General features: G+C 59.5%; 1 protein-coding gene across 7 annotated transcripts in view; it reads right to left on the bottom strand.

Annotated features, from left to right (window-relative positions):
• The window catches only part of LOC138101045 (sodium/potassium-transporting ATPase subunit alpha-2), a 57,036-nt gene that overhangs the window by 8,310 nt on the left and 34,366 nt on the right, over positions 1-14,360 (bottom strand). For 5 of the 7 annotated variants that reach the window (XM_068998881.1, XM_068998880.1, XM_068998882.1 and 2 more), the window contains 5 exons: positions 13,733-13,883; positions 10,062-10,230; positions 7,696-7,850; positions 5,180-5,303; positions 1,526-1,671 (listed from right to left, as the gene is read on the bottom strand). In XM_068998881.1, coding sequence (XP_068854982.1) covers positions 1,526-1,671; positions 5,180-5,303; positions 7,696-7,850; positions 10,062-10,230; positions 13,733-13,883 — 745 coding nt within the window. Of the gene's footprint in view, positions 1-1,525; positions 1,672-3,707; positions 3,728-3,994; positions 4,019-5,179; positions 5,304-7,695; positions 7,851-10,061; positions 10,231-13,732; positions 13,884-14,360 lie in introns of those variants that run through there. The other 2 variants (XM_068998886.1, XM_068998885.1) reach the window with 2 other exon arrangements.

The raw sequence follows: 14,360 nt of genomic DNA, 5'->3' as shown, positions 1-14,360 counted from the left end.
GGTAGAAACTGTGAGTAAATTGGGTGGAAAGGGAGCGGAAATGGGGTGGGAATGGGGTGGGAATGGGGTGAGAATGGGGTGGGAACTGTGAGTAAATGGGGGAGGGAATGGGGTGGGGAATGGGGTGGGAACGGGGTGGAAATGGGGGCAGAAAACCTTGAGTAAATGTGGTGGAAATGGGGTGGAAACTGTGAGTAAATGGGGTGGGAATGGGGTGGGAATGGGGGGGAAATGGGATTGGGAATGGGGGTGGGAATGGGGTGGGAATGGAGTGGAAACTGTGAGTAAATGGGGTGGGAATGGGGCGGAAATGGGGGCAGAAATGGGGCGGAAATGGGGCAGAAATGGGGGTGGAAAACCGTGAGTAAATGGGGTGGAAAGGGAGCGGAAATGGGGTGGGAATGGGGTGGAAATGGGGTGGAAACGGGGTGGAAACCGTGAGTAAATGGGGGCAGAAATGGGGTGGGAATGGGGTGGGAATGGGGTGGAAATGGGGGGGAATGGGGTGGGAAACTGTGAGTAAATGGGGGGAAAGGGGGTGTAAGGGCTGTGTAACTGGTGTGTAACCAGGGAGTAACCAGTGTGTAACAGGTGTGTAACCAGTGAGTAACCAGTGTGTAACCAGCATGTAACCGGTGTGTAATGGGTATATAACCGGTGAGTAACTGGTGTATAACCAGTGTGTAACTGGTGTCTAACCAGTGTGTAACCAGTGAGTAACAGGTGTGTAACTGGTGTGTAACCAGTGTGTAACCAGTGAGTAACTGGTGTGTAACCAGTGAGTACCCAGTGAGTACCCAGTGTGTAACTGGTGTATAACTGGTGTGTAACCGGTGTGTAACTGGTGAGTACCCAGTGAGTAACTGGTGTGTAACCAGTGAGTACCCAGTGAGTACCCAGTGTGTAACTGGTGTATAACTGGTGTGTAACCGGTGTGTAACTGGTGAGTACCCAGTGAGTAACCAATGTGTAACCAGTGTGTAACCAGTGAGTACCCAGTGTGTAACTGGTGAGTACCCAGTGTGTAACCGGTGTGTAACCAGTGAGTAACCAGTGAGTAACAGGTGTGTAACCAGTGTGTACCCAGTGAGTACCCAGTGAGTACCCAGTGTGTAACTGGTGTATAACTGGTGTGTAACCCGTGTGTAACCGGTGTGTACCCAGTGTGTAACCAGTGAGTACCCAGTGAGTAACTGGTGTGTACCCAGTGAGTACCCAGTGAGTACCCAGTGTGTAACCAGTGAGTACCCAGTGAGTAACTGGTGTGTACCCAGTGTGTAACTGCTGTGTACCCAGTGAGTACCCAGTGAGTACCCAGTGAGTAACTGGTGTGTACCCAGTGTGTAACTGCTGTGTACCCAGTGAGTACCCAGTGAGTACCCAGTGAGTAACTGCTGTGTACCCAGTGAGCACCCAGTGAGTACCCAGTGAGTAACTGCTGTGTACCCAGTGAGTACCCAGTGAGTACCCAGTGAGTACCCAGTGAGTAACTGGGCCGTGTCGGGGCAGTTTCGGGGTCCCTCACCCACTCCTGGCCGTAGGAATCCTCCAGGTCGTTCTTGGAGCGATCGTCCCAGGCCAGGCGGATCCCCAGCAGCGTCCCCGGCAGGAAACCGTTCTCAGCCAGGATCACGAAGTACGTGAAGAACCCGCCCAGCGCCTGGATCATCCCTGTGGGGTCGGGATCGGGATTGGGATCGGGATCGGGATCGGGGTCAGAACCCGCCCAGGGACTGGATCATCCCTGTGGGGTCGGGGTCGGGATTGGGATCGGGATCGGGATCGGGGTCAGAACCCGCCCAGGGACTGGATCATCCCTGTGGGGTCGGGGTCGGGATCGGGATCGGGATTGGGATCGGGATCGGGATCGGGGTCAGAACCCGCCCAGGGACTGGATCATCCCTGTGGGGTCGGGATCGGGATCGGGATTGGGATCGGGGTCAGAACCCGCCCAGGGCCTGGATCATCCCTGTGGGGTCGGGATTGGGATTGGGATCGGGATCGGGATCGGGATTGGGGTCAGAACCCACCCAGGGCCTGGATCATCCCTATGGGGTCGGGATCGGGATCGGGATCGGGATTGGGATCGGGGTCAGAACCCGCCCAGGGACTGGATCATCCCTGTGGGGTCGGGATTGGGGTCGGGATTGGGGTCAGAACCCGCCCAGGGCCTGGATCATCCCTGTGGGGTCGGGATTGGGGTCGGGATCGGGGTCAGAACCCGCCCAGGGCCTGGATCATCCCTGTGGGGTCGGGATTGGGATTGGGATCAGGATCGGGGTCAGGAATGGGATCAGAACCCGCCCAGGGCCTGGATCATCCCTGTGGGGTCGGGATTGGGATCGGGATCGGGGTCAGGAATGGGATCAGAACCCGCCCAGGGCCTGGATCATCCCTGTGGGGTCGGGATCGGGATTGGGGTCGGGATTGGGGTCGGGATCAGGGTCAGAACCCGCCCAGGGCCTGGATCATCCCTGTGGGGTCGGGATCGGGGTCAGGATTGGGGTCAGAACCCGCCCAGGGCCTGGATCATCCCTGTGGGGTCGGGATCGGGATTGGGATCGGGATTGGGGTCAGAACCCGCCCAGGGCCTGGATCATCCCTGTGGGGTCGGGATCGGGATCGGGATCGGGATTGGGATCGGGGTCAGAACCCGCCCAGGGACTGGATCATCCCTGTGGGGTCGGGATCGGGATCGGGATTGGGATCGGGATCGGGATCGGGGTCAGAACCCGCCCAGGGACTGGATCATCCCTGTGGGGTCGGGGTCGGGATTGGGATCGGGATTGGGGTCAGAACCCGCCCAGGGCCTGGATCATCCCTGTGGGGTCGGGATTGGGGTCGGGATTGGGGTCAGAACCCGCCCAGGGCCTGGATCATCCCTGTGGGGTCGGGATTGGGGTCGGGATCGGGGTCAGAACCCGCCCAGGGCCTGGATCATCCCTGTGGGGTCGGGATTGGGATTGGGATCAGGATCGGGGTCAGGAATGGGATCAGAACCCGCCCAGGGCCTGGATCATCCCTGTGGGGTCGGGATTGGGATCGGGATCGGGGTCAGGAATGGGATCAGAACCCGCCCAGGGCCTGGATCATCCCTGTGGGGTCGGGATCGGGATTGGGGTCGGGATTGGGGTCGGGATCAGGGTCAGAACCCGCCCAGGGCCTGGATCATCCCTGTGGGGTCGGGATCGGGATTGGGGTCGGGATTGGGGTCGGGATTGGGGTCAGAACCCGCCCAGGGCCTGGATCATCCCTGTGGGGTCGGGATCGGGGTCAGGATTGGGGTCAGAACCCGCCCAGGGCCTGGATCATCCCTGTGGGGTCGGGATCGGGATTGGGATCGGGATTGGGGTCAGAACCCGCCCAGGGCCTGGATCATCCCTGTGGGGTCGGGATTGGGGTCAGAACCCGCCCAGGGCATGGATCATCCCTGTGGGGTCGGGATCGGGATTGGGATTGGGGTCAGAACCCACCCAGGGCCTGGATCATCCCTGTGGGGTCAGGATCGGGATTGGGATCGGGATTGGGATCGGGATTGGGGTCAGAACCCGCCCAGGGCCTGGATCATCCCTGTGGGGTCGGGATCGGGATCGGGATCGGGGTCAGGAATGGGATCAGAACCCGCCCAGAGCCTGGATCATCCCTGTGGGGTCGGGATTGGGGACCAGAATCCCATGGGATTTGGGATCCCAGAACCCTGCACGGACCGATCTGGCCGTAGGCCATGCTGATGACCCCGAGTGACCCTGAGTGACCCCGAGTGACCCTGAGTGACCCCGAGTGACCACTGAGTGACCACGGAGTGACCACAGAGTGACCACTGACCGATCTGGCCGTAGGCCATGCTGATGACCCTGAGTGGCCCCAAGTGACTGCAGTGACCTCTGAGTGACCCCTGAGTGACCCTGAGTGACCCTGAGTGACCCCGAGTGACCACAGAGTGACCCCAAGTGGCCAATGAGTGACCCCGAGTGGCCAATGAGTGACCACTGACCGATCTGGCCGTAGGCCATGCTGATGAGCCTGAGTGACCCCCGAGTGACCCTGAGTGACCCCTGAGTGACCCCGAGTGACCACTGAGTGACCCTGAGTGACCACAGAGTGACCACTGACCGACCTGGCCGTAGGCCATGCTGATGACCCTGAGTGACCCCTGAGTGACCCCTGAGTGACCCCAGTGACCACTGAGTGACCACTGAGTGACCCCTGAGTGACCCCAGTGACCACTGAGTGACCCCGAGTGACCCCGAGTGACCCCAAGTGGCCACTGAGTGACCACTGACCGATCTGGCTGTAGGCCATGCTGATGAGCCTGAGTGACCACTGAGTGACCCCAAGTGACCACGGAGTGACCCCTGAGTGACCCCGAGTGACCACTGAGTGACCCCAAGTGGTCAATGAGTGACCACTGACCGATCTGGCCATAGGCCATGCTGATGAGCCTGAGTGACCCCTGAGTGACCCCAAGTGACCCCTGAGTGACCCCAAGTGACCACTGAGTGACCCTGAGTGACCCCTGAGTGACCACTGACCGATCTGGCCGTAGGCCATGCTGATGAGCCTGAGTGACCCCTGAGTGACCCCGAGTGACCCCTGAGTGACCACGAGTGACCACTGAGTGACCCTGAGTGACCCCTGAGTGACCACTGACCGATCTGGCCGTAGGCCATGCTGATGAGCCTGAGTGACCCCTGAGTGACCCCGAGTGACCCCTGAGTGACCACGAGTGACCACTGAGTGACCCTGAGTGACCCCTGAGTGACCACTGACCGATCTGGCCGTAGGCCATGCTGATGAGCCTGAGTGACCCCCGAGTGACCCCGAGTGACCACTGAGTGACCCTAAGTGACCACTGAGTGACCCCAAGTGGCCAATGAGTGACCACTGACCGATCTGGCCATAGGCCATGCTGATGAGCCTGAGTGACCCCTGAGTGACCCCTGAGTGACCCCAGTGACCACTGAGTGACCCCTGAGTGACTCCAAGTGACCCCAAGTGGCCAATGAGTGACCCCGAGTGGCCAATGAGTGACCACTGACCGATCTGGCCGTAGGCCATGCTGATGAGCCTGAGTGACCCCCGAGTGACCCCGAGTGACCCCTGAGTGACCCCGAGTGACCCCTGAGTGACCCCGAGTGACCACTGAGTGACCCCAAGTGGCCACTGAGTGACCACTGACCGATCTGGCCGTAGGCCATGCTGATGAGCCGCTCGTTGACCAGTTTGTCGCTGCGGGGGTTCCGCGGTTGCCGTTTCATGATGTCGCTCTCGGCCGCCTCGTACGCCAGCGAGATGGCGGGCACCTGGGGGGACAGCGGTGGCACCCCTGTGGCACCTCTGTGGCACCCAGTGGCACCCAGTGGCACACAATGTCACCCCTGTGGCACCCATTGGCACCCAACGGTGCCCTCATGGCACACAAAGTCTCCACTGTGGCACCCAGTGGCACCCAACAGCGCCCTCGTGGCACACAGTGTCACTGCTATGGCACCCCTGTGGCACCTCTGTGGCACCCAAAGGCACCCTCATGGCACACAGTGGCACCCCTGTGGCACCCATTGGCACCCAACGGTGCCCTCGTGGCACACAGTGTCATCAATTTGGCACCCAACGGTGCCCTCATAGCACACAGTGGCACCCCTGTGGCACCCAGTGGCACCCATTGGCACCCAACGGCGCCCTCATGGCACACAATGTCACCACTTTGGCACCCAAGGGCACCCTTGTGGCACACAGTGTCACCGCTGTGGCACCCCTGTGGCACCCATTGGCACCCAACGGTGCCCTCATGGCTCACAGTGTCACCGCCCTCGTGGCACCCAGTGGCACCCATTGGCACCCAACGGTGCCCTCATGGCACACAATGTCACCACTGTGGCACCCATTGGCACCCATTGGCACCCAACGGCGCCCTCATGGCACACAATGTCACCGCTGTGGCACCCCTGTGGCACCCCTATGGCACCCAGTGGCACCTAACAGCACCCTTGTGGCACCCTGTGGCACCCCAGTGGCACCCAGTGGCACCCTCATGGCACACAGTGTCACCTCTGTGACACCCATTGGCACCCAACGGCGCCCTCGTGGCACACAATGTCACCACTTTGGCACCCAACGGCGCCCTCATGGCACACAGTGTCACCACTTTGGCACCCAACGGCGCCCTCATGGCACACAGTGGCACCCCTGTGGCACCCCAGTGGCACCCAAAGGCACCCTCATGGCACACAGTGTCACCGCTGGGGCACCCCTGTGGCACCCAGTGGCACCCTCATGGCACCCCTGTGGCACCCAGTGGCACCCAGTGGCACCCAATGGTGCCCTCATGGCACACAGTGTCACAGCTGTGGCACCCAGTGGCACCTAATGGCGCCCTTGTGGCACACAGTGGCACCGCTATGTCACCCCTGTGGCACCCAGTGGCACCTAACAGCGCCCTCGTGGCACCCTGTGGCACCCCTGTGGCACCCATTGGCACCCATTGGCACCCAACGGTGCCCTCATGGCACACAATGTCACCACTATGTCACCCCTGTGGCACCCCTGTGGCACCCAGTGGCACCTAACAGCACCCTTGTGGCACCCAGTGGCACCCCTGTGGCACCCAACGGCGCCCTCATGGCACCCCTGTGGCACCGCTGTGGCACCCAGTGGCACCCAGTGGCACCCATTGGCACCCAACGGCGCCCTCATGGCACACAGTGGCACCGCTGGGGCACCCAATGGTGCCCTCATGGCACACAGTGTCACCACTGGGGCACCCCTGTGGCACCCAGTGGCACCCACTGTCACATGCCATGGGGTGCTGACGGTGCCCAGGGGCAGCAGGATTTGGGATGGGTTTGGGATGGATTTGGGATGGATTTGGGATGGATTTGGGGTGGATTTGGGGTGGATTTGGGATGGATTTGGGATGGATTTGGGGTGGATTTGGGGTGGATTTGGGATGGATTTGGGGTGGATTTGGGGTGGATTTGGGATGGATTTGGGATGGATTTGGGGTGGATTTGGGGTGGATTTGGGATGGATTTGGGATGGATTTGGGGTCTCTGTGATGGATTTGGGGTGGATTTGGGATGGATTTGGGGTCTGTGGGATGGATTTGGGGTGGATTTGGGGTGGATTTGGGATGGATTTGGGGTGGATTTGGGATGGATTTGGGATGGATTTGGTCTCTCTGGGATGGATTTGGGATGGATTTGGGGTCTCTGTGATGGATTTGGGGTGGATTTGGGGTGGATTTGGGATGGATTTGGGATGGATTTGGGGTGGATTCGGGATGGATTTGGGGTGGATTTGGGGTCTCTGTGATGGATTTAGGATGGATGTAGGATGGATTTGGGGTGGATTCAGGATGGATTTGGGATGGATTTGGGACGGATTTGGGGTCTCTGTGATGGATTTGGGATGGATTTTGTCTCTCTGTGATGGATTTGGGGTGGATTTAGGATGGATTTGGGGTGGATTTGGGATGGATTTGGGATGGATTTGGTCTCTCTGTGATGGATTCGGGATGGATTTGGGATGGATTTGGGATGGATTTGGTCTCTCTGTGATGGATTCGGGATGGATTTGGGATGGATTTGGGATGGATTTGGGATGGATTTGGTCTCTCTGTGATGGATTCGGGATGGATTTGGGATGGATTTGGGGTCTCTGTGATGGATTTGGGATGGATTTGGGGTCCCCCCTCACCATGTCGGTGCCCAGGTCGATGCAGAGGATGGTGACGGTGCCCAGGGGCAGCGGGATGTTGGCGATGATGAAGAGCAGGAACGGGGTGATCTCGGGGATGTTGCTGGTCAGGGTGTAGGCGATCGACTTCTTCAGGTTATCGAAGATCAGGCGGCCTGCGAGGGGACAGCGGCGACCCCATTGGCCCCAAATGGCCCCAAATGGCCCCAAATGGCCCCAAATGTCCTCATTGTCCCCAAATGTCCCCAAATGTCCCCAGTGCCCCCATTGGCCCCAAATGTCCCCAATGACCCCAGTGCCCCATTGGCCCCAAATGGCCCCAAATGGCCCCAATTGTCCCCAAATGGCCCCATTGTCCCCAAATGGCCCCAAATGTCCTCATTGTCCCCAAATGTCCTCATTGTCCCCAAATGGCCCCAAATGTCCTCATTGTCCCCAAATGGCCCCAGATGTCCCCAATATCATCAATACCCCCAATGGCCCCAGTACCCCCAATGTCCCCAAATGTCCCCAAATGTCCCCATTGTCCCCAAATGTCCCCAAATGGCCCCAAATGGCCCCAAATGTCCCCATTGTCCCCAAATGGCCCCAAATGGCCCCAAATGTCCCCAATTGTCCCCATTGTCCCCAAATGCCCCCAGATGTCCCCAAATGTCCCCATTGTCCCCAAATGTCCCCAGATATCCCCAATATCATCAATACCCCCAGTGCCCCCAGTGCCCCCAATGTCCCCAATTGTCCCCAATGACCCCAGTGCCCCATTGTCCCCAAATGGCCCCAAATGGCCCCAGATGTCCTCATTGTCCCCAAATGGCCCCAAATGGCCCCAAATGGCCCCAAATGTCCTCATTGTCCCCAAATGGCCCCAAATGGCCCCAAATGGCCCCAAATGTCCTCATTGTCCCCAAATGTCCTCATTGTCCCCAAATGGCCCCAAATGGCCCCAAATGGCCCCAAATGTCCTCTTTGTCCCCAAATGTCCTCATTGTCCCCAATTGTCCCCAAATGGCCCCAAATGGCCCCAAATGTCCCCAAATGTCCCCATTGTCCCCATTGTCCCCAAATGTCCCCAGATGTCCCCAAATGTCCCCATTGTCCCCAAATGTCCCCAGATATCCCCAATATCATCAATACCCCCAGTGCCCCCAGTGCCCCCAATGTCCCCAATTGTCCCCAATGACCCCAGTGCCCCATTGTCCCCAAATGGCCCCAAATGGCCCCAGATGTCCCCATGGTCCCCAAATGTCCCCAAATGTCCCCAAATGTCCCCAATTGTCCCCAAATGTCCCAAATGTCCCCAATTGTCCCCATTGTCCCCATTGTCCCCAAATGGCCCCAAATGGCCCCAAATGTCCCCATTGTCCCCAAATGTCCTCATTGTCTCCAAATGGCCCCAAATGGCCCCAAATGGCCCCAAATGTCCTTTGTCCCCAAATGTCCTCATTGTCCCCAAATGGCCCCAAATGGCCCCAAATGGCCCCAAATGTCCTCATTGTCTCCAAATGTCCTCATTGTCCCCAAATGGCCCCAAATGTCCCCAAATGTCCCCAATTGTCCCCATTGTCCCCAAATGGCCCCAAATGGCCCCAAATGTCCTCATTGTCCCCAAATGTCCCCAATGACCCCACTGTCCCCAATGTCATCAATACCCCCAATGCCCCCAGTACCCCCATTGTCCCCGATGCCCCCAGTGCCCCCCAGTGTCCCCAATGTCCCCAAATGTCCCCAATGCCCCCAATGCCCCCAATGCCCCCAGTGCCCCCATGTCCCCAATGCCCCCAATGCCCCCCATGTCCCCAATGCCCCCAATGCCCCCCATGTCCCCAATGCCCCCAGTGCCCCCAATGCCCCTAATGCCCCCCATGTCCCCAATGCCCCCATGTCCCCAATGCCCCCAGTGCCCCTAAAGTCCCCAATACCCCCAGTACCCCCAATACCCCCAATGCCCCCAGTACCCCCAATACCCCCAGTATCCCCAATGTCCCCAGCGCCCTCATTGTCCCCAATACCCCCAGTGCCCCTAAAGTCCCCAAATGTTCCCAATGTCCCCAATGCCCCCAGTGCCCCCAATGCCCCCAGTACCCCCAATGTCCCCAACACCCCCAGTGCCCCCAATACCCCCAGTACCCCCAATGTCCCCAACACCCCCAGTGCCCCCAATACCCCCAGTGCCCCCATTGTCCCCAACACCCCCAGTGCCCCCAATACTCCCAGTACCCCCAATGTCCCCAATACCCCCAGTACCCCCAATGTCCCCAACACCCCTATTGTCCCCAAATGCCCCCAGTACCCCCAATGTCCCCAACACCCCTATTGTCCCCAAATGCCCCCAAATCCCCGATGTCCCCAAACCCCTGTGCCCCGACCTTCCTCGACGCCGGTGACGATGGAGGCGAAGTTGTCGTCCAGCAGGATCATGTCGGCCGCCTGCTTGGACACGTCGGAGCCGGCGATGCCCATGGCGATCCCGATGTCCGCCTTCTTCAACGCCGGAGAGTCGTTGACGCCGTCACCCGTCACCGCCACAATGGCGCCCTGGGGATGTTGGGGACATTGGGGGTGTTGGGGACACTGGGGATATTGGGGGTATTGGGGGTATTGGGGATATTGGGGACACTGGGGATATTGGGGGTATTGGGGACACTGGGGACATTGGGGATATTGGGGACACTGGGGATATTGGGGGTATTGGGGGTATTGGGGACATTGGGGGTATTGGGGACACTGGGGGTATTGGGGGTATTGGGAACATTGGGGGTATTGGGGACACTGGGGGTATTGGGGGCACTGGGGATATTGGGGGTATTGGGGGTATTGGGAACATTGGGGGTATTGGGGACACTGGGGGTATTGGGGGTATTGGGGACACTGGGGATATTGGGGATATTGGGGGTATTGGGGACATTGGGGGTATTGGGGACATTGGGAGTATTGGGGACACTGGGGATATTGGGGGTACTGGGGGTATTGGGGGTATTGGGGGTATTGGGGACATTGGGGGTATTGGGGACACTGGGGATGTTGGGGTATTGGGGACATTGGGGGTATTGGGGGTACTGGGGATACTGGGGACATGGGGGACACTGGGGACATTGGGGGTATTGGGAATGTTGGGGACACGGGGGACATTGGAAGTATTGGGGACATTGGGGATACTGGGGACATTGGGGGTATTGGGGACATTGAGGGTATTGGGGACACTGGGGATATTGGGGGCATTGGGGATACTGGGGGTATTGGGGGTAATGGGGACATTGGGGACACTGGGCTATTGGGGATACTGGGGGTATTGGGGACACTGTGGGGTGTGGGGACATTGGGGGTATTGGGAGATACGGGGGACATTGGGGGTATTGGGGGCATTGGGGACACTGGGGACATTGGGGACACTGGGGATATTGGGGATACTGGGGACATTGGGGACATTGGGGACACTGGGGACATTGGGGACATTGGGGACATTGGTGGTACTGGGGATACTGGGGACACTGGGAACATTGAGGGTACTGGGGACACTGGGGACATTGGGGGTGTTGGGGGTACTGGGGACATTGGGGACATTGGGGGTATTGGGGACATTTGGGGACATTGGGGATATTCGGGGTACTGGGACACACTGTGGGGTGTGGGGACATTGGGGACATTGGGGGTATTGGGGATACTGGGGACACTGGGGACATTGGGGATACTGGGGACACTGGGGACACTGGGGATATTGGGGATACTGGGGACATTGGGGACATTTGGGATATTGGGGGACATTGGGGGTATTGGGGGACACCATGGGCTGTGGGAACATCAGGGGGATGGGCACATCAAGGGTCCACCACAGGGATGGGGACACCATGGGACATGAGGATGGGGACAGCGTGGGACACGGGACTGGGGGGACACTTTGGGACACGGGTTTGGGGACACTTTGGGACATGAGGATGGGGACAGTGTGGGACACAGGGGATTGGGGGGACACTTTGGGACACGGGTTTGGGGACACTTTGGGACGTGGGACTGGGGACACTTTGGGACGTGGGTTTGGGGGACACCATGGGACATGGGTCTGGGGACACTTTGGGACGTGGGTTTGGGGACACTTTGGGACGTGGGTTTGGGGACAGTGTGGGACATGGGACCGGGGGGACACTTTGGGATACAGGACTGGGGACACTTTGGGGCATGGGTTTGGGGACACTTTGGGACATGGGACCAGGGGACACTTTGGGACGTGGGTTTGGGGACAGTGTGGGACACAGGGGACTGGGGGGACACTTTGGGACGTGGGTTTGGGGGACACTTTGGGACATGGGTCTGGGGACACCATAGTACATGAGGATGGGGACACTTTGGGACATGGGTTTGGGGACACTTTGGGACATGGGTTTGGGGACACCATGGGACATGAGGATGGGGACAGTGTGGGACACGGGACTGGGGACACTTTGGGACATGGGTTTGGGGACAGTGTGGGACACAGGGGACTGGGGGGACACTTTGGGACGTGGGTTTGGGGGACACTTTGGGACACGGGACTGGGGGACACCATGGGACATGGGTTTGGGGACAGTGTGGGACACAGGGGACTGGGGACACTTTGGGACGTGGGTTTGGGGGACACTTTGGGACATGAGACTGGGGACACCATGGGACATGGGTTTGGGGACACCATAGTACATGAGGATGGGGACTCTTTGGGACATGGGTTTGGGGACAGTGTGGGACACAGGACTGGGGGACACTTTGGGACGTGGGTTTGGGGACACTTTGGGACATGGGACTGGGGGACACTTTGGGACATGGGTTTGGGGACAGTGTGGGACACGGGACTGGGGACACTTTGGGACATGGGTTTGGGGACAGTGTGGGACACGGGACTGGGGACACTTTGGGACATGGGTTTGGGGACAGTGTGGGACACGGGACTGGGGACACTTTGGGACATGGGTTTGGGGACAGTGTGGGACATGGGTTTGGGGACACTTTGGGACATGGGACTGGGGACAGTGTGGGACACCTTGGGACTGGGAGCAGCAAAGGACAGGGACAGCAGAGGACAGGTGACAGAGGACAGGTGACAAAGGACAGGTGACACAGAGGACAGGTGACACAGAGGACAGGTGACAGAGGACAGGTGACAAAGGACAGGTGACACAGAGGACAGGTGACACAGAGGACAGGTGACAGAGGACAGGTGACAAAGGACAGGTGACACAAAGGACAGGTGACACAGAGGACAGGTGACAGAGGACAGGTGACAGAGGACAGGTGACACAAAGGACAGGTGACACAGAGGACAGGTGACAGAGGACAGGTGACAGAGGACAGGTGACACAAAGGACAGGTGACACAGAGGACAGGTGACAAAGGACAGGTGACACAGAGGACAGGTGACACAGAGGACAGGTGACAGAGGACAGGTGACAAAGGACAGGTGACAGAGCAGAAGGGATATCGTGTTACGGGGATAAGGGGATATGGGGACAGGGGGCAGAGGATGTGGGATATGGGGACAGGTGACACAGGTGGCACAGGTGGCACAGATGACACAGGTGGCACAGGTGGCACAGGCGGCACAGGTGACACAGGTGACACAGGTGACACAGGTGGCACAGGTGACACAGGCGGCATAGATGACACAGGTGGCACAGGTGGCAGAGATGACAGGTGGCACAGATGGCACAGGTGACATAGGTGGCACAGGTGGCACAGGTGGCACAGGTGACACAGATGACACAGATGACACAGGTGGCACAGGTGGCAGAGATGGCACAGGTGGCACAGATGACACAGGCGGCACAGGCGGCACAGGTGACACAGGTGGCACAGGCGGCACAGGTGGCAGAGATGACAGATGACACAGATGACACAGATGACACAGGTGACACAGGTGACAGATGACACAGATGACACAGGTGGCACAGGTGGCACAGGTGGCACAGACGACACAGGTGGCACAGGCGGCACAGGTGACACAGGTGGCACAGGTGGCACAGGTGACACAGGTGACACAGGCAGCACAGGTGACAGGGCCGGGCGGTGCCACCTGTCGCTGGCACCCCTCGACGATGATCAGTTTCTGCTGGGGGGACGTGCGGGCGAAGACGATCTCGGTGTGGTTGCGCAGGATCTCGTCCAGCTGCTCCGAGCTCATGTCCTTGAGGTCCGAGCCGTGCACCACGCACGCCTTGGCCTCCCTGGGGGGGTCACGGGGGGGGTCACGACCCCCAAATTCCCAGGAAAAGCCCCCAGAACCCCAAAATTCCTGGGAAACCCCGGCCCCCCATCCCAAATCCCCTCCCCAAGCCCCTTCCCCAGCTCATGTCCTTGGGGTCCGAGCCGTGCACCAAACACGCCTTGGCTCACCTGGGGGGGTCACGGGGGGGTCAGCACCCCAAAATTCCTGGGGGAACACCCCCAAAACCCCCTCAATCCTCCTGCCTGGCTCACCTGGGGCTCACCTGGGGCTCACCTGGGGCTCACCTGGGCTTCCCCAGCTCACCTGGGGATCACCTGGGCTCACCTGGGGTTGCCCTGGGGTTGCCCTGGGGCTCACCTGGGGCTCACCTGGGGCTCATCTGGGCTTCCCCAGCTCACCTGGGGCTCACCTGGGGCTCACCTGGGCTCACCTGGGGATCATCTGGGGCTCACCTGGGGCTCACCTGGGGCTCATC

Source organism: Aphelocoma coerulescens, unplaced genomic scaffold (assembly GCF_041296385.1).
Source record: "Aphelocoma coerulescens isolate FSJ_1873_10779 unplaced genomic scaffold, UR_Acoe_1.0 HiC_scaffold_186, whole genome shotgun sequence".
Taxonomy (NCBI): domain Eukaryota; kingdom Metazoa; phylum Chordata; class Aves; order Passeriformes; family Corvidae; genus Aphelocoma; species Aphelocoma coerulescens.
Note: the sequence above shows the minus strand (reverse complement) of the source record. Positions and strands in the feature narration are given on the sequence as shown.